The sequence below is a fragment of the Camelus bactrianus genome, chromosome 1 (assembly GCF_048773025.1).
Source record: "Camelus bactrianus isolate YW-2024 breed Bactrian camel chromosome 1, ASM4877302v1, whole genome shotgun sequence".
Taxonomy (NCBI): domain Eukaryota; kingdom Metazoa; phylum Chordata; class Mammalia; order Artiodactyla; family Camelidae; genus Camelus; species Camelus bactrianus.
Window position 1 is genome coordinate 60494745 of NC_133539.1, and position 19880 is coordinate 60514624.

Below are 19880 nucleotides of genomic sequence, written 5' to 3' on the forward strand. Positions count from 1 at the left end.
TTAGAATCTGGGTTAATGTCAACGGTATGCAGCTGATAACATGTATTTACAGTCTCATTTAGGGTCCTTACGGTTAAAGGGAGGATAAATTTTAGATTTGCATTAATATCTGCAATTGGAAAGAGAATTCTCCTAAAATATTTTGACATTGTCTGAAGGAAGAAACTAAACATAAACATTTTATTAACTGGTCCTACTTATTTGTCATCATTTAGATTCTAAATTGGCTAAATTTTAGATGAAAAAATTGGCCTGAAATTTGATGTCATACTTGCCTGTGAATAGATTTCTGAGAAATATTTAAATTTCTTAAGATCAAACTAACTTCTAAGAAATTTCAGAAGAAATCACTGATACAATCACTATGCTAATTAAACTATATTCTATCCATTAAATTAGCTGATATAAGGACCCTTCTTAGCATGACTTTGTAAAGCATTATTTTTCATGTGCATGTGATTTAAGTGTTTGAAGTGCACTTCTTTCAAAAATATACTTCAGACTACTCTAATTCAGAAGATTTTTTTTTCCAGTTTGCCTGGATTGTTATAGTACATCTGATTTAGTTAGGACTTGAAACTATGTAACTGCTTTAGTTTAAATTGGGGCATTGCAGAATTTTGGTGACAAGGGCTCTCAAATGTATTTTTTTTAACAGGCTTATTATTGAGGAATAACTGGCCTGCAATAAACAGAGTATTAATAATATGTCCTTCCTTTCTTTATTCCTGATGCTCTGGCATTTGGGGTCTTGATCCTAGAGGTGTTAATTACTAGAGATGGCAAACAACTCCCGTATGAGCACACCCTTAATAAACAAACCAACCGATCCAGGCTCACACTCACAACCGTCCCCTTCATCAAACTGATACATCAAGCCAATATTCCCCTGCCTTAAATCATCCCAGGGCTAAATACAAGACAACTAGTACAACAGAGACCACCCCTATAACCCAGAGCCCCCTGAAATTACTCTAACAATCCAATCCTAAACTTACTCAGCTGCCTACAGGCCTTGCCCATTGCTTCCCATTAAAACCCTAATAAAGGCTCTGGGCCATGCTCTCCCCTCTTCCTTTTCTGCCTCCTGAGCAACCTTGGTCCTCCCCCACGTGGCTCTGCATGGTATGCATGCCTCCTGTTCCTAGGGCTCTGTGAGTGTAGACTTCCATCTTCATGACAGTCATGTCTGTGCCTGTGTGTCTTACAATATCTGATTAATACAAGTCCCAGGTACATTTTTGGAACAAGCAACATGCATTTAAAGTGTACAATGGTGAGTGTTGACATACGTATACGTTGTAAAACCATCACTACAAGCAAGATCATGAACGTATCCACCACCTCCAAAAGCTGTTTCAAGCCACTTCATAAGACCTCCCTTCCATGCATCCACACACCCACCCTCATCCAAAGGCAACTGCTGGTAATGATGTCATTATAGATTAGTTTGCATTTTTACTAACTGTACATGTATATGCATAAAATATTACATTATGTACTTTAAATCTGGTTTCTTTCACTCAGCATAGTTGTTTTGAGATTCATCCATGTTATTGTGTGTATCAATAGTCCATTCTTTTCATTGCTAAATAGTATTCCATTGTATGGCTATAGTATAATTTATTTTTAGAGTCACCTGTTGATGGACATTTGGATTGTTTCCAGTTTTTGACTATTGCAAATAAAGCTGCTATGAATATTCATGTACACATTTTTGTATGACCATATGCTTTCAATTCTCTTGGATAGATACCTAAGAGTACAGTGGCTAGTTCATACAGAAGGTATAAGTTTAACTTTTTAATAGACTGCCCAACTGTTTCACCAAGTGATAGTACTATTTTCACAATCTCACCAGCTGTACATGATAGTTCTAGCTGCTCCACATCCTTGTCAGCACTTGGCATGATCAGTATTTTTCATTTTAATCACTCTAACAGATGTGTAGTAATATTATATTGTGGTTTTAATTTGCATTTCTTAATGACTAATCACATTGAGCATTTTTTCATGTGCCTATTTGTTATCCATATATGTTCTCTGCTGAAATCCATTTAAAACTTATGCCCATTTTGAATTTTTTGTTGTTTTCTTATTATTGAGTTTTGAGAGTTTTTATATATTCTAGATACTTACAATTCACTAATATTTTCTCAGAGTCTATGGCTTGCCTTTGCCTTCCTTAAGTGTGTTTGGGAGATCAAAAACCTTAATTGTGATGCAGTCCATTTATCAAATTTTTTCCTACTTTTGATGTTGTATCTAAGAAATCTTTGCCTCACTCACAGTCAAAATGTTTTTTCCCGTATTTTCTAGGATCCATTTGGAGCTATTTTTACATTGTATAATTTATGGATCAAAGTTTGTCTTTTGCTTGTAGATTTCCAACTATTCCAGCACCATCTGCTGAAAAGATTATTTTTTTCCTCCACTGCATTGCCTTTGCAATTTCTGGACTCTCTACTCTGTCCATTGATTTATTTGTATATCTTGTTTCCAATACCATGCTGTCTTGATTACTTTTGCTTTATAATTAGTTTTGAAATCAGGTAATCTTAGTCCTCCAACTTTGGTTTTCTTTTACAAAGTAGATTGTGCTATTCTAGGTCCTTTGAATTTCCATATAAATATTTTAGGGTCTGCTTTCTAATTTCTACAAAAAAGGCAGCTGTGATTTTGCTGGGGATTGTATCTACTCCATAGAAAGCTCTGAGGAGAAGTGACATCTTAAAGATATTGAATCTTTCAATTCATGAATATAGTGTATATATTCATTTATTTCTTCAATTTCCTCTCAGAAATATTTTGAAGTTTTCCTCTTCTAGCCTGTAAATATGGTGAATTACATTGATTGATTAAGAATGTTAAACCAACTTTGAATTCCTGGGATAAACCCACTTGATTATGATGTATTATTATGCTTTTTGTATTATTTTGTATTCAATTTGTTAACATTTTGTTAAGAATTTTTACATCTATGTTCATAAGGGATATTTTGTGAAGCACTTGTATAGAACTGATATTCTTTCTTCCTTAAATATTTGATAGGTTTCAGTAGTGAAGCCATCTGAGTGGGCCTAGGGTTTTCTTTATGGGAAAATTTTTAATGACAAGTTTAATTCCTTTAATAGATGATATAAATAGCCCTATATGTCTTCTAGAGTGAGCTTTGATAGTTTGTATCTTTCAAGGAATGTGTCCAATTCACTGAAGTTGTCAAATTTATTGGCATAAAGCTGTTTATATTTCTTTTTTAAATATATTTTTGTTTTTATTTATTTGTTTTGTTTTGGGGTAGGTAATTTGATTGATTGATTGATTGATTTTGACGGAAGTACTGGGGATTGAACCCAGGACCTCATGCATGCTAAGCACACACTCTACCACTGAGCTATATCCTCCACCTCCATAATATTTCTTTATTTCCCTTTTCATATCTGTAGACTCTCTAGTAATGTCATCTCTCTCACTTCTGGTATTGGTCATTTGTGTTTCCTCTCCTTTTATTCTGATCAGTCTGGTAGAGGTCTGTGAATTTTATTGATCTCATATAACCAGCTTTTTGTTTCACTGGCATTCTGTATTTTTCCTGTTTTATATTTTATTGATTTCTACTTTAATCTTTATTGTTTCTTTGTTTCTGCTTATTTGGGTTTAATTTGTTCTTTCTCTAGTTTTTGAAGTTGAAAATTTGAATCATTGATTTGAGATCTTTTTTCTTCTCTAATAGAAGCATTTGATGCTTCTCTAATAAAAGTAGCTGCATCTCACAATTTTGTTAAGTATAATTTTCATTTTCATTCAGTTCAAAATACTTTTTAATTTCACTATCTCTTCTATGAACCAAGAGTTATTTAGTCTTCAGTTTATTTAGTGTTCTTAGTCATTTAGTGTTATTTAGGGTTCTTTAGTTTCTAAACATTTGGGGATTTTCCAGATATCTTTCTGGTATTTATTTCTATTTTACTTCCCCTTTGTTCTTGAATTGACTTTAATGCCTTTAAATTTACTGAGACCTTCGAGAAATGTTCTAGAATATGGTTTATCCTGGTAAATGTTTCATGTACACTTGGAAAGGATATATATTCTTCTGTTGTTAGGTGGAATGTTCTATACATATCAGTTTGACTAGGTTTGTTGATAATGTTACTCAAGTCTTCTAAAGCCCTACTGATTTTTTTGCCTATTTGTTTTATCAGTTATTGAGAGTGAGGTGCCGAAATCTCTGACTACAATTGAGAACTTTTCTACCTATTGTTCCAGTTCTATCAAGGTTTTACTTTATATATTTCAAAGTTCTGCTTTCAAGTGCATAAAAGTTATGATTTATTATGCCCTCTTGATTAATTTGCCCTTTATCTTTATGAAATTATCCTCTTTATCCCTGGTAATATTCTTTTCTTTGAAATCTACTTTGTCTGGTTTTAATATAGTCACTCCAGCTTTGTTTGATTTATCTTATCATGATATATCTTTTCCATCTTTTTACTTTTAACTTATATTTAAAGTAAGCTTCTTGTAGACAGCATATAGTAGGATCAGGCTTTATATCCTTTCAGTCTGACAGTCTCAGTGTTTAGACTATTTAATTGGGACTGTTTAGACTATTTATATTTAATGTGATTATTGATATGGCCAGGTTTATATAAACTACCTCGTTATTTATTTTTGGTTTGCCCATATGTCCTTTATTATCTTTTTCTGCTTTATTTTTATTTGAGTATTTTAAATTCAGTTTTATCCCCTTTATTGGCTTATTGTAACTCTTCGTGGTTTTACAGGTATACCTCATTTTACTGTACATTGCTTTATTGTGCTCCTCAGTATTGCATCTTTTACAAGTTGAAGGTTTGTGGCAATCCTGCATCAAGCAAATCGATCAGCACCATTTCCCAACAGCATTTGCTCACTTTGTTTCTCTGTGTCATATTTTGGTAATTCTTTTAATATTTCAAAGTTTTCCATTATTATAATATTTGTTACGATGACCTGTGATCAGTGATCTTTAATGTTAATACTACAATTTGGTGAAGGTTCAGATGATGGTTAGCATTTTTTTAATAATAAAGTACTTTAAAATTAAAGTATGTACTTTTTTTAGACATAATGCTATTGCACACTTAATAGACTACAGTATAGTGTAAACATAACTTTTATATGCACTAGGAAACAAAAAAATTTGTGTGACTCGCTTTATTGCAGTATTCATCTTAGGGCAGAAACTGAACTCAGTATTTCCAAGGTATGCCCGTATTTTAGTAGTTGCTTTAGGGTTTGTAGTACACATTTTTAACTCCTCACAGTCTGCCTTTAAGTGGTATTTTCGTACTTCACTTATAGTATAAGAACCTTCCAATAGTATATTCCCATTTCTTCCCTCCTGGCCCTTATGCTATTGTTGTCATCCATTTTACTTCTACATGTCTTATAAACCTCACAAGTTATTATTATTTTTCATTTGTCACCATTTATGTAAATGCCATATTTTTTCTCCTAGACTGTCAGCTCCTTGAAAATGGGATTCGTATTTGAGACAGTGCTGGCATTTAATAGGTTTTCAAAACACATTTTTTCAGTAAATGCTAAAAAAGAAGACAAGAAGTGGTGGCAATACGGCTCTGTTGCTTACCCAGGTGAAGCCCTGGACTGGTCCGACCAATGTAGAAATACACAATGGCAGCAACACCTATGTTAACCAGGGTATAGACCCACTGGATCACAAACATGATGAGAAGGGACCCAAAAGCCTGTGGAAACAGAGTAGGAAGGATAGTTTACTAATGGTTTATTTCATGCTAAGCAAGCATAAGGCTAGGCCCTTAAGAAACAACAGTCCATATCACCAACCTCTGATCACTATAAAAGTCTGAATAATTGAAGTTCACTCATAATTCAAAAAATCTCTCAAACAGATATTTGAGAAGACATCCTCCTGAAAGTACCCTCTAATCAACAATCAATCAATATTCCATTCTAGCTCCTTGTCCTACTCCTTTCCAGAAGAAACAAATTAGAGTGAAACTGTGTTAATTTGATGTACCTAGAAATTTGGTGACCCAGAGGTTATTGGAGATGATTAATTATTTAAAAAGTAAACCACTGATTAAAATAAGTGGTTCATTAAATGTAATCTTGCCATATGTAGCCTCATCTAAATTCTAATATAATAGGCAATTAAATCACATTGCTCCTAATGAAGACTCCCCTCTTTCCTCCCTTACCCTCCACTGCAAAATGACACAGCTCCACCTAAATTACATCTCAAGGACAATTGAGATCAAAATGAAGCTACTCACCCCCAACAGGGAGACCCAGGGGTTGCATATGCGGCTGTAGAAAGAAGTTGGTCTCTGGATATCTTTTTCCTGGAGCCCAGACTTTGGGAAGAAATCTAAAAAATAAATGAGCCAAATCCTTGGTTATTAATTTGTTATCAAACCCTCTAGTATTTTCATTAGCGAATACCTCTGGGTTCCTCTTCTCTAATTTTGTAACTCAGCCTAAAAGACAACTTCCACTCTCCCCAACAACTAAATCCCTTGGCCACACTTGAGGCTTGTCTTTACCAGGAAGCTTTCACTTCCTAAATTATGATTCCAATCAATCTACTCTCAGCCTGTCACCTCCTTTTTTTCTCATTTGCTCTGCTGTCTCCCACCCCAACTATTTATAGCCTGCAGAGGAACTTTCAGTCAACTTTCCCTAGTATGTTTTTTACTTTCTATCATCTACCTTCTCTTTTCACCACCTTCTTATCTAGCTTAGATTCCATGGTCCAAGAATATTGTGTTTATCATCTGCTTCCACATTTCAGCATTACTCAGCAGTCTTAAACCTAGTCAACTCATTCTCTTACTCTCTGATATAACAAATTTACAAACTCTCCTCTCAAAAGAAGCTTTAATATTTTCTCATCACCAAATCTACCAACCCACTTGGCATCTGCACCCTCTCATCTGCCTTTTCATTTTTAGAGTGGACAAACAGTCCCAGCTCCAACCTAAGGCCCATCTCTCCATTTGTGCCCTGCTTCAGGAGTGTGCTTTTTTTGTCATCAGTTTTTCCATCCTCTACTAAATCATCTCTATCAAATACAAATACAGCGTAATTTCTCCCAACTAAACAAATACATCCTGGTCACCCTCTAGCTACTGTCCTATTTCTTTGTCTCCCTTACAGCAAAACATGTCAAAAGAATTATCCATATGGTTTCTACCTCCTGTTGTTTCCTCAACCCACTCGTAGGATTGTATACACCATTCCACTTAGACTATTCTTCCTAAGGTTGTCAATGACTTGAATGTTTTCCAACTCAATGGTCGACTCCCAGTCCTCATCCTACTTGACCTTTCAGATAGCATCTGACACAGGTGATGACTTCCTTCTTATTGAAACACATTCTTTTCTTGGTTTCTAGGATGCCTCACTCTCCCGGTTTTCCTCCTATCTCAATGCCCACTTCTTCCCAGTCTCCTTTGCTGACTCACCTCCTCTTTTCAACTCTAAAATATTAGACTATCCCAGCATTCATTCAGTCCTCAGCTCTCTTCTTTATTCTGCATATACTCACTCCTAGAAGATCTCTGCAAGTCCCATGACTTTAAATACTATCCATATATTAATAATTCCATGACAATGAATATATATATGTTTATGAATAACTGAAAAATTGTGCTCTACACTGGAATTTGACACAACATTATAAAATCACTGTAACTCAATAAAAAAAAAGTTTAAAAAATAAAATAAAATAAAGACCAGATCACAACTGGCCTTTGACTGGCTGAGTTAAAACAAAAAAAATTCCAAGTTAATATCATCTCCAACCTCTCCCTTGAACTAAAGTTTTGTGTATCTAGTTGTCTTCTCAATATCATCCCTCACATGGCTGTTAAACACCTCAAACGTTAACATGACTAAAGCAGAAATCTATTCTTCCCAAGTCTTCTTCAACTGAGTAAATGATACCAGCATTCACTCAAATATCTAAGATTCATCCTTGACTCCTCTCTTGTTCTCATACCTACAGCTATTCCATCAGCAAATCCTGTTGATTCTACCATCAAAAAATATTCAGAATATGACCATGCCTTACCACCTCCATTGCTCCCATTCCTAGTCCTAGCCACTGATTTACTGTAGTGCACTCCTGCAGTAGAGACCCCAGTTAGAGTACATCTCCCAGGATCTCTTGCAGTTAGAGAGGTCATGTTACTAAGTTCTCGCCAATGGAACTTGAGCAGAAGTGGTGAATGCCACTTCTGCCCCAAAGTCTTTGAGAGAGTAGGTGTGCCTCTTCCCTGTGCCCCAAATCTGAACACGGCAATTCAGTCTTGACTCTGCACATGACAAGGACCTAGGGGATGGTGAAGTCATAAAAATGGAAAGTGCCTGAGTCCCTGAATCAATGCATGAAGAGGAGAGCCTCCCACTGTATTTGCTTGTTCATTATGTGCCTTCCCTACTAGAAAGCAAGCTCAATGACAGCAGAAACTTTCTATGTCTATTCAGCATGTCTCCCAACCCCAGCACCCAGAACAGTGCTTGGAATGTAGTGAGTATCCCACACATGAGGTTAAGTGAAGGACAAACCATCTTAGACCCCCAGGAAGTCTTCATCTTCTCAACATCTGTCTGCCTTCAACATGGGCTTCCAACTATCATACTTATATTTTATACTCTCATAGCCTGACAGCAAGGACTGTCTTCTGTATCTCTAAAAGCTAAATCTAGGCATGTAGGAGTTTGTGTATAGGAAGTGCTCAATAAATGTCTCCTTACTGATAATGGATTAAAATAAACTCTGCCAAGATTTATGACTGATTTGAATTGATGACTCTATTAATTTTTTTAAAAAGAAGAAATACTACTATGATTGTCATTGATTAAACTGCATACTTTCAACACGCCCAATGCATGATTCATTTTTTCAATCACAGGCTTAGTGAAGTACAGTTGCCCCTGTGGTTATTAAGAAGGAACACTATTGGTGAAGGACTTAGATTTTTGCCTCTCTGAGATTTGCAAAATGTTAAGCTCACTCTTTCATATTTGATCTTGATCTTGTACAACCTCAATTACACTGTACCCAAGGGAGGTGTGTGTGTGTGTGTGTGTGTGTGTGTGTGTGTGTTTTCTGAGGAACTCCAGGGAAAGTCATAAGAAGGGGTGTGTCCTCGAAGCAAGGACAGTGAAGTTTTATATGTCAGCAATGTGAGGGAGTATTCAGGCAGGGATGCTCAGTGACTTTGAATAGGGATGACAACACAGGCAGACAATTATTCAGAATCCTAAACAGCTAGAGTTTCAAAACCCTTCCAGAATGACTGAAGGAACTTTTTGTTTTCTCTTTTCAGGGATTATGCTGGGAGAAACAAGTCTTATGGACTAATGGTGTGAGGCGACATTTTCTCATGTTAGAAATACTAGAATAATAACTAGGAAGGCAACTTTATCAAGCCTTAGTCATAAAACAACCGAAAAGGTAAACAGAACTATGCATCAGGCATGTTAAAAATATTAAATATAATAATAAACATAATGCATAACATTAAATTATCTTTTAAAATCTAGCACCATGTCTAACAAGTTCTATGTTCACCCATGCAGATATAAAGACTAAGTAAGAAGGGGGAAAACAATTATGTTAGTTTTTAAAATCATGAATTTAAATAATTTTTTGGAAATTACTTAAAATCAATATTAAACCAACTCTGTATATATATATATACACACACACACACACACGTATTATATGTACATATAATATATATGCAATGGAATACTACTCAGCCATAGAAAAGAGTGAAATAATGCCATCTGTAGCAACATGGATGGACCTAGAGATTATCATACTAAGTGAAGTAAGTCAGACAGCGAAAGGCAAATATCATATGATACCACTTATATGTTGAATCCAAAAGAAAAAGACACAAGTGAACTTACTTACAAAACAGAAACAGACTCACAGACATAGAAGACAAACTTATAGTTAGCAGGGGTAAAACAGGGTATAGAGGAATAAACTGGCAGTTTGGGATTTGCAGATACAAGCTCCTACTGTATAGCACAGGGAACTATATTCAGTATCTTGTAATAACCTATAATGAAATAGAATGTGAAAAATAATATATATATGCATAACTGAAGCACTATGCTGTATACCAGAAACTAACACAACATTGTAAATCAACTGTACTTCAGTAAAAAAAGATATTAAATCAGCTCTGCAAATGCACTCCATAACTTCATCAGAATAAATGAACACACAGTTCTTGCTGGCATGTACAAACTGAGCATGTGCATTGGTATGGTCCACAAAGGATGGTGTTTCAAGTCCATGTGGTATTTTATCAAGTTGGCTCTACAAATTCTTTTAACCATTTTCTAAATGCTGCACATTTAAGTTATTTCTAGTTTGTCATTAGCACTAACAATGCAGCTATGATGATCCTGGAAAGATTTTATGGTTTGTTGTTTGATGTGGGGTTGTTTCCTTGAAATACAATCCCCCGCAATAGATTTACTACGTCAGAGTAATTAAACAGTTTTATATCTCTTGTTACATCTTACAAGATGATTCTCCAGAAACACTGAACCAGAGAAACTTTGAGCTATGGCCATGTGAAGAAGTCAAAAATCCTCTCCATAAGAGATAAGTACACAATTAGGCAAAATCATCAGAAACAATCACTCAGGGCTCTAGAAATTTACCAAATGGGGACAACTAAATAAGAAGTGTTTATTTTTTAAAAAACGCTGGAGTTGAGGGGAAGAGCGGGAGAGTCTACGGCTTTCCTTCCGGGCTGCCCCCAACCCCACCCCAGTTCTTACCAGCATGGAGCTGCCCTGTCCGCCAGGCCCAGGAGGCCTCCACCTTCTGCCTGTGGATCTGTGTGCGGGTCGGGGAGCACAGGGCAGCTGCAGCCAGTCTCCAGTCTCCGCTGGCTCTGACTATCGGCATTCTCTCTCGTAGGTCCCCAGGCAGGGGTGTGTGGGGACCTGTGGTCTTTCTACGGCACTCTCACTTCTAGGATTTTCCTGTTAAATTTCTGGCTGCTCCACTGCTCACCCTCGCTGGGTCTGCTACCTCTGGCTAGCAAAGCTGAGGCTTTTCCCATCCCATTTTCTACTGAGCTCACCACACTGAGCTTCTAAAGACCCGGCCCACAACTTTGTTCCCTGTGGCAGCAAAACTGCTGGTTTCTGAAGAAAACCTCCCAAATTTAATCAACAGGTCCAAAAGGAATGAATCCATTGACATTGCTTCCAGCAATGTGTACCTATAGCTGATAACCACCGACCTACTGTTTTTTAAATCTTTGATAGCTTAACAGATATGCAATGACATCTTAACAGTGGTTTAATTTAGGTTCATTTAATCAACACTGTGGCCTACTTCATAAAAGATACTGACCACCAGGCAGCACACACATTGTGTAGGGGTTAAGACCACACGTTATAAAGTGAGACCGACCTGGGGTCAAATGGAGCAAGTGTTTAACTTCCCCAAGCCTCCCTTCTGTCATCTGTAAAAAGGTACCAACACTGCCTAAATCGGAGCTGAGCTGAGCTGAGATAATCTGTGTTAAGTGATTATCTTCCATGCCAGGCACAACGGACAAGCTCAATAAATGCTACCTATTTTTAGCTACTAACAACATTCAACACTCAACCATGAAAGTTAGTTCATTGAATGGACAACAAATGAGTCTGGGCATTGGTCTTTCCCATGTAAACTGAGGGCTCATCTCCTCTGAACTCTCTTCTGTTGAATCTGGATTTTGATCTTCCTGTTTTTAAAAATAATATGCTTTGGAAGGTATGCTTTTATCAGTTGTGTCTGTCAGAATCATTGTTTCCTTCTGTGACACTGTGTTGTGCAAATGTTTTTTATTTCTGCTTAATCAGATCCTTTTTGTCTTTGATGATGTCTTCAATAGTCAGAAATATCTCTCTTGTGCAGCTGGTATAAATAAGGACTGTGTGGCTATATAAGGTATCAAATATAGCCCTGAGTTAATTTTTTTGATCCATTTGCTCTCAATATTACTTATTCAATAGTGCTTTGATTCTTACTATTTTATGGCATCTGGTTCGTCACACATGGGGTTCTAATAATAGTTTAACCCTTTCTATTCTACTTGACCTATCAATGTTTAAACATTTTTAGCCAATATTTGTACAATTGTTCATCAATTCAATTAGCCTTTACTGAGTGTTTGTCAGTGCCACGTACTATGTGGGAATATTGTGATGAACACAAGGTAGAAAGACTTGATTTGTGACTAAAGAAAGCTAACCGACTAGGGGAAAAGGGGTAAAACTTATATTTCTTTTCCTTAAGACAGACAGACGAGTAGACTTGAAGACAAATGTGTAAGCAAATGTATCAAACAATATGGTAAGTGTTTCTACCACTCATGTGACTCAAACATCATGCTTCCACAGATGAAATCAGGGAATCCTCAGAGGGGGTCTGAAAAATTAGATAGATTTGAAACAATACATTGGCTTTTTTCAGATGGAAAAGGGGGAAGTGAAGCAACCTGAGAAGGCAAAACAGCATGGGCCAAGGCAGGAAGGGATAAAGAACATGATGTGTTTGGGGCATGTGTCTGGCTGTAGTTGCAAGTATGTGCGTTGGTTGTTATGAGAAAAATGGCCAAGAAGGTAAGGCAAGGCAGGACGGTTAAGAATCTTGCAGATCACACCAAGATGGAATCTAAAGGAAGGTTTTTAAGAAAGGGAAACAGGATGAGAGGTTTTTTTTTTTTTAGAAAGATCATTCAGTGGACAGTGAGAAGGAGAAACAGAATGTGGGAGAATCTGGAGGCAGGAGACAAGTGTGGAGGTTAACAGGAGTCTGGGTGCCAGATGTTGAGGACCTGCACCTAGGTGAAGGCAGCCAGGATGCCAGAGAGGGAGGGCTCAGCAGGAGCCCTGGAATTTCTAAGATTACACGACTTCACCAATTAAACATGGCCAAGTGACCACACACCTTGGCTGAAACCCTCTGAGAAGACACAAAAAGAATTAAATAGGCATAAACTCATAAACACAAGGAGAATGAGAGGAAAGATAACAAGTCTTGGAAGGGGGAGAGGTGATGGAGGAGTGGTAACAGACAGCAGAGCAGAGGAGGACAAACTCTAGGGTCCACAGAGAGGATGCAGGCCAGGAGCACCCCAGTAGACCCCACAAAGTTCAGGACCAGGAAGCACCTGTCCCTGAGAAGTGACAAGATGCAGGGGGCTGGTTGCAAGACTGTATACGAAACAGACATCAAGATCTTTCCTCTGGCCATGCAACTAGGGAACAACTCCTCTTTACCTGAACCCCTCCCCAAGGGGGGTTCCTCTGAAGAAATCAAACCAGAGAGGTGCCCGGACTTGGGATACTAGACATAGAAAAGAGTGGGGGAATGGAGCTAGAAACTGGGGAATTCAGTGAAAGTCTATATCCTATGTAGTGGGACACCTCCAACTCCCTTATGTCACCTGGCTTCCTGAATACAAGCAGCCATCTGGTAGACCCCCTTCCAAGAAATTAAAGGACTCTTCTCTGGAGGAACTGAAGAGCCCCAGAGGAAAACCTCCAGCTAGTCCCATTTGGGGGTCCTCCTGTGAAGAAGCCTGATCACTCTACAGTAAGGTGCACCAGTCAATAAGCCCTGCCCAGGATGCAGGTCTTTGAACAGCTTTTAATACTTACTTCTAAGCAGGAAAAGAAATTAAAATCAAAAGAGCCATAGACATTTTAGTAAAGTCTCCAACATAAAAGAGAGCGAGACCAAGCCGAAGAGAAAAGAAACTAAAGAACACAGGGCAGAATAGACTTTAAAGGGAGAATAAGTAATGTCACCAGAGAGATAAGCATTGTATCCATAGAACAAGAATGAATTGACATTCAAATTTTTTAAAAAAGGATAAGGACAAATCAGGTTACAACCAAGAGCTCTTGGAAATTAAGAACAGGATAACTGCGGCATAGACTGATTGCTGTTACCCAATATCCCCTTCCTCTTTAGCAAAAAACCCCACGTGGTTTCATGAGAAGCAGCAATATAACAAGCTAAAAAGACATTTCCAAGTCTCTGAGAACAGCTGGAAAGGCTAGCGAATCAAGTTCAGGGCTACATAGCCAGGGACAACACTCAAAATTTTATGTCAGAGCAGTCTAGTGGGGTCACCAGTGCTAGAGGCACCAAGGTCTAGACACTGCAGCCCGCCCACTGACCCAGAAAGCCCTAAATACTGGAGCCAAGAATGTAGTCATCCTGCAGCCACCATCCTGCTTCCAGGGAGTTCTTCAAAATCTCCATTTCTTCAGGTTTCCAGTTCCCAGTTCCAAGTATATGGAGGGCTCATCTGATTAGCCGATCCTTGGTCCTGTGCCTGCACTCTGGTTGGGTTGTAGGAGGGGCTGGAAAACTGAATATCTGACATTTTCAGTTTTCAGTGTGAAAGGCTTGCTTTGCCTCCCACCAAGACTCGTAACCTTAGAAATTCTTCAAAACACAGGGAAGTCATTTGATGCTGAGCAGGCAAAAAAAAAAAAAAAGTCTATCATAATATTGCATCTAAGAAATCTCTTATTCCCTGGACCTGACACACAAGTATGATAGAGGAATTCCAAGACAACAGCTTTATAGCAGGCCTAGAGAACAGATGCTCTAGAGTGGATCAGGATAGCAGCCATGGGACAGAGGGGAAAAAACAAATGAATATGATAAATTTCTGAAGAATTCGAGCATTTGGAAAATAACATTGAGAGGTGTTCGCATATCTGCCAGAGCACTTAGAGAAAAATGAGGGCAGAAAACCAAGCAAATAAAAAACCAAGGCTATTATTAACCCCAGGAAATAGAAAAGGTTGAACTAAAAAGGAAATGTAATCATAGTATAATATATGGCTCAGAGTTAAGCAATATTCACTTAATCGTGATATAATTTGAAATGTAGCTATTCAGTTAATTAAAAAAACTGTGATGCAATTACACTAAAGACATTGGATAAGAAATCAGTGGCATAAATGAGTTAATTCTTCATTTATCATAGTAGGAAATCAAAAGATCATATCTGAAACTGACATATCAAGAAGCAGCAATGCAAATATATTACTTAGTAACATGAAGGTTAACAGAAGAAGCAATTTTTTGGTTGAAAGCAGGATTTTCTTGGAGTGGAACTATGGACCGGAGAAGGATAAAAGGGATGGTATAGTAGAGTGGGAACTACTATATCTGATTATGTGACTTTTCATTCCACTTGACTGATTAAACTGTACTCTTATTACTTTGACAAAAAATAAAATAATCTTTAAAATTTTGATAATGTTCTTACCATTAAAAACCTCCCACCAATTTGGAGGTAAAGAAGGAAAAGCAGGTGTATGGGAGAACATAAAGCATTTATTTTTGGACATCTCCTTCTAGGTCTCTGTCTCCTTCTTTTTGCCCACACTTGTCTGTACAGATCTCAAGGGGCAGATTATGTAGAGGAAAGTATTGGGCTTCAAATACAGGGAGACCTGGGTGTGATGTCCAGCTGTGCGAAGTCTCAGCTCTGAGGATTCTCTGGGACCTCACTGGGCTTCAGGGTCTTCATTTGTAAAACAGAAAATGCTAGTATCTATTATATTACATGCAATAATATATGAAAAGCACCTGGAGTATGGAAGACTCTCCAAAATTCTAAGCTCTTGCTTTCTCTCAGAATTTCTCATGCCCTGGAAGCCTCTCTTTCAGAGTCTCTCCCTGTGTCTCTGGGTCTGCAGATTTGAGGAAGCGAAACAAAGCTATGCTCCGTTAGCCACTGTCTCTCCATCCCCTCCTGCCTGGTTTGGGAGATTCATCTTCCAGAGACAAAACATACGAAGTTCCTGCCAGGCAATTTGTCACAACACATTTCCACTTCCCTTGAAAGGAGAAACTGGTTTCATTCATGGTGGCTGATTTTTGAGTAAAATGAAATTAATATTCAATTATTAGCCATGGCTCCCAGCTCTAACAAACAGGAGTAGATAGAAATTTCTGTTTAAAATGAACCATCTGTAACAGTAGAATTACAAATTCAGCTGTTATCTGCCCATACGTTTTTAAAGTAAATGCCAAGCAAAACTCACAAGGATTTTAAACCCAGCTATAAAATGCACTAACTAGGGACTTGAAAGAGAGTTGTGACAACTGAGTAGTCACCCCAGTTAGGAGACCCCACTGTGATTCCAAAGCACCCACCTTCTCCACTTGCCCTGGGTTGGTTACTCAGCTCAGAGAAAAGTTGTCCTCCACAGGCTTCCCCAGGCCAAGTCCCTTCACTTCTGGAACCCTGCATGTCCCTGTAGGGCTCCTGCCCCTCCCAAGAGGCAGTGGGCCATCTGTCAGAGCCTTCAGGAGGGAAGGAAGCAGGGGACCTGAGGTCCAAGAGGAAGCTATCTTGGAGGGCTTGCTTGGTGGCCTTCTTTGTCTTCCCCTTCTGATTCTCTGGGATGCCATGGCTCTCTCCTCCCCTGGGCTGGCTACTCTCAAGCTTACTGGTTAACTGGAGGAGCTGATCCATGTCCTTGGTGAATTCCAGCAAAGTGCCTTCAGTGAGGCTCCGGGCAACGCCCTCAGAGCCATAGCTGGGAGCCCTCTCCAGGAGCAGGTGCTCAGAGCAGTGGAGAGCTTCCATGCCCTCCCTGGACACTGACTCAGGCACCTGAGGGAGGCTGCAGGCACCCATGGATAGGGAGAAGTAAGAGTAGTCCACTGCGATGTATGTCAGCATGAAGTTGATGGTAACGATGGGGGCCAGAACATTCACCTGACCCACGAGGACAAAGGCCATGGTCACCAAACTGGTCAGACAGATGGCAGCTACAGGTGTTTTATTTGGCCCTTTCTGCAGAAACAAAAATAACATATGGGACCATGAAGTTTCAGGAGAAAATTGCATGATATATAGAAACACAACTCATAATGGCTCAGCCACTTCTCCCATGTGCCCTTTGGTGTGTTAATGACTGTTCATCTGTAAACTTAGGATAATGATATCCAGCTCATGGGGCTATTGTGAGATCAGAGCCAATGTACATAAGATGCTTGACGTGGCCCTGGTCACAGCAGGCTCTCAACACACCTAATGGGTATTAGTTGTATTAGTAACTATTAATATGGGGCAATACTGTGGAACATTGACTTCACAAATATTTCTCCTCTTGTCTTTCACTGGGTTTTAACACCAGCCTTGGAAATCAAAGAGGTGCAGAATTGATTCTTCTCATGCTTTAATGGAGAAAATGACCTTATGGGGAGTGGCAGACCCTGGAAGACATAGCAGAATCACTGGTAGTTGAGGTGAGGGAATTCTGATACTAAACATGCACACAAGCACATGTTCACACACACACATGCACAAATTTATGCACATCTGTTACTAATGGAGGTGAGTATCGTGACCTTCAGGAGGACAGGGGTGGAGAACATATGCTAATACCATCATTCATCACAGTCACTGACATTGTCTTTGGGTCAAAAGCAATAGTCACGTCTGAGTCCTCATCTTCCTTGACCTAAGAACTCCGTCTGACCCAGCTAGTCACTCCCTGATCTCTGAAGGACTTTCTTCACCTCTCTTCTCTTGGTCTGTCTCCCTCCTCATTGGCTGGTCCTTCTTAGTCTCTGTTGCTGGCCACTCTGCTTCTCTGAAATCTGCATTTAAAGCCACCCCAGGATCCATCCTCGGACCCTTTCTCTTCTCTGTCCATGTTCACTTTCTAGGATCTCAATCAGGCTCATGGCTTCAAACACCAGCTTAATGCTTTCAACTCCCAAATTTGAATCTCCAGCCTGAAATGTTCCCCTGAAATCCAAACCTAAATATTTAACTGTCTACTCAACATTTCCAGTTGATGTTTAATAGGATCACAAAACTAATATGTCCAAAACCAAACTGCTGATCCTCCAATCTCCCACCCGTTAAATCTACTCCTTCTGTAGCCTTCACCATCTCAGAAAATGGCAAATTCATCCTTTGAGTTGCTCAGTCAAGCAAAATTCTTGATGCCTCTTCTCATTATCCTTTAGCAAATATCGTCAGCCTTACCCTCAGGACATACACAGGCTCTAACCACAGCTCCCACCTCCTTTACACCAGGGATCTGGAATGGGAAGGCGGCATATTAGCCACATCCAGACCTGACTGTGAACCTCCCAGGTGTGTTCTTCCAAGTGTATCCCCCTTACTGAGGGTGAGAACAGAGGGTAATCTTTGAAGTCTCAGGATGAAAATGGCAAAGTCATCACTGGTCTGAGTCTCTGAGCATCAGAGGCTTTACTGACCTAAAACACCTTTCCTAGACCCTCAGAGTAAAAACATTTTTTAAAAAAGCAAGTAAAAATACATTTTATTCTTTTTGAAAATGCATTTGGGGGTATATTTGCTACAGCAGTTTAGCATACTCTAACAATAAAACTAGCAAGAATAAAGTAAATCCTCATAAACTAACAAGAACTTAAAAGCAGGGTCTTCGATAAGCGATAGGAAATGCTAGCGGTCCAGGCCAGGACTTTGGTAAGGGTGGGTTGTCAAGTGATAAAAATAGTCACACATGAATTTCTGTTACCCAAGAAAGGAGAAAAACAAACCAAAGAATGGGGAAAGATACCTCTAACACATATAACTGACCAAGCGTAATCCAGAATATACAAAGAATCCCTACAAAATAACTAGAAGACAAACAGCTCACTAAAAAAAATGTGCGAAAGAATGTCTATTAAACATAGGAGAGGTGCCCAACCTCATTAGTAATCAGGGAAATGCAAATTAAAACCCTAATGAGATACGATTAAACACCTACCAGATTGGCAAAAATTAAAACATCTGATAATATCAAGTATTGGCAAGAGCACAGATGAGTGGGAACACTTCACCACTGCTGATAGGAGTGTAAATTAACACGACTACTTTGGAAAAGGTACCAGGTGTTACCTAGTAAGTGAATATATACACATCTTACAATTGAGCAATTCCACTACTGGGTACATAGTCTGGAATAACTCTGCATGTGAACAGGTCTGCTAGCACAAGGATGTTCACTGCATTGTCTGTTAAGGGTCTGAAACTGGGACAAATCATGCGAGCAGAATGAATAAGTAAACTGCAGACAATGAGGAAATGCTTTGGGGATGATAATAAACAAGCTGCTGCTACAAGCAAAAACATGGATGAATCACATAAATACCATGTTGCATGACAGAAGCATGCCACATTTATATAAAGTTACAAAGCTGGCAAAATGGAACAATTTTGTTTAGAGATACATATGGAAGACATAATCCAGAGTTGGCAAACTATGGCCCCTGGGCCAGATCTGGCCACCATCTGTTTATGTATGTCCACAAGCTAAGGATGGTTTTACATTTCTAAACAACTGGGGGGAAAAAAATCAAAGAAGAGAAATATGTTGTGATACATGAAAATTACATGAAATTCTAATTTCAGTGTCCATAAATAAAGTTGTATCGGAAGACAGACTTACCCCATTAGGTACAAAATGATACAAATCCCACGGAAGGTGTTTTAGTAATATTTGTTAATATTAAAAATTCATTTAACATGTATGTTCATGGATGACTGAAGCACTGTGCTGTACACCAGAAACTGATAACATTGTAAGCTGACTATACTTCAATAAAATATATATTTATATGTGCAAAAAATGCATTTACCCTTTGACCAGAAAACCCACTTAAAAATTATCCTATAAATACATCTATCTGCACATGTACAAACTTGTGTACACACACACAAGAATATTCTTTGTAGCACGGTTTACTAGAAGCCATATTATCTACAGGGAACTGGTTAATAATCTACGGTATATCTACATAATAG

At 38.5% G+C, this 19880-nt stretch overlaps 1 protein-coding gene across 11 annotated transcripts in view; it reads right to left on the reverse strand.

The window, feature by feature from the left end:
* Positions 1–19880, reverse strand: part of SLC12A8 (solute carrier family 12 member 8) — a 120896-nt gene that overhangs the window by 4629 nt on the left and 96387 nt on the right. For all 11 annotated transcript variants that reach the window (XM_045519870.2, XM_074364926.1, XM_074364986.1 and 8 more), the window contains 3 exons: positions 16241–16886; positions 6300–6394; positions 5633–5750 (listed from right to left, as the gene is read on the reverse strand). In XM_045519870.2, the coding sequence (XP_045375826.2) occupies positions 5633–5750; positions 6300–6394; positions 16241–16886 (859 nt within the window). The remainder of the gene's footprint in view (positions 1–5632; positions 5751–6299; positions 6395–16240; positions 16887–19880) is intronic.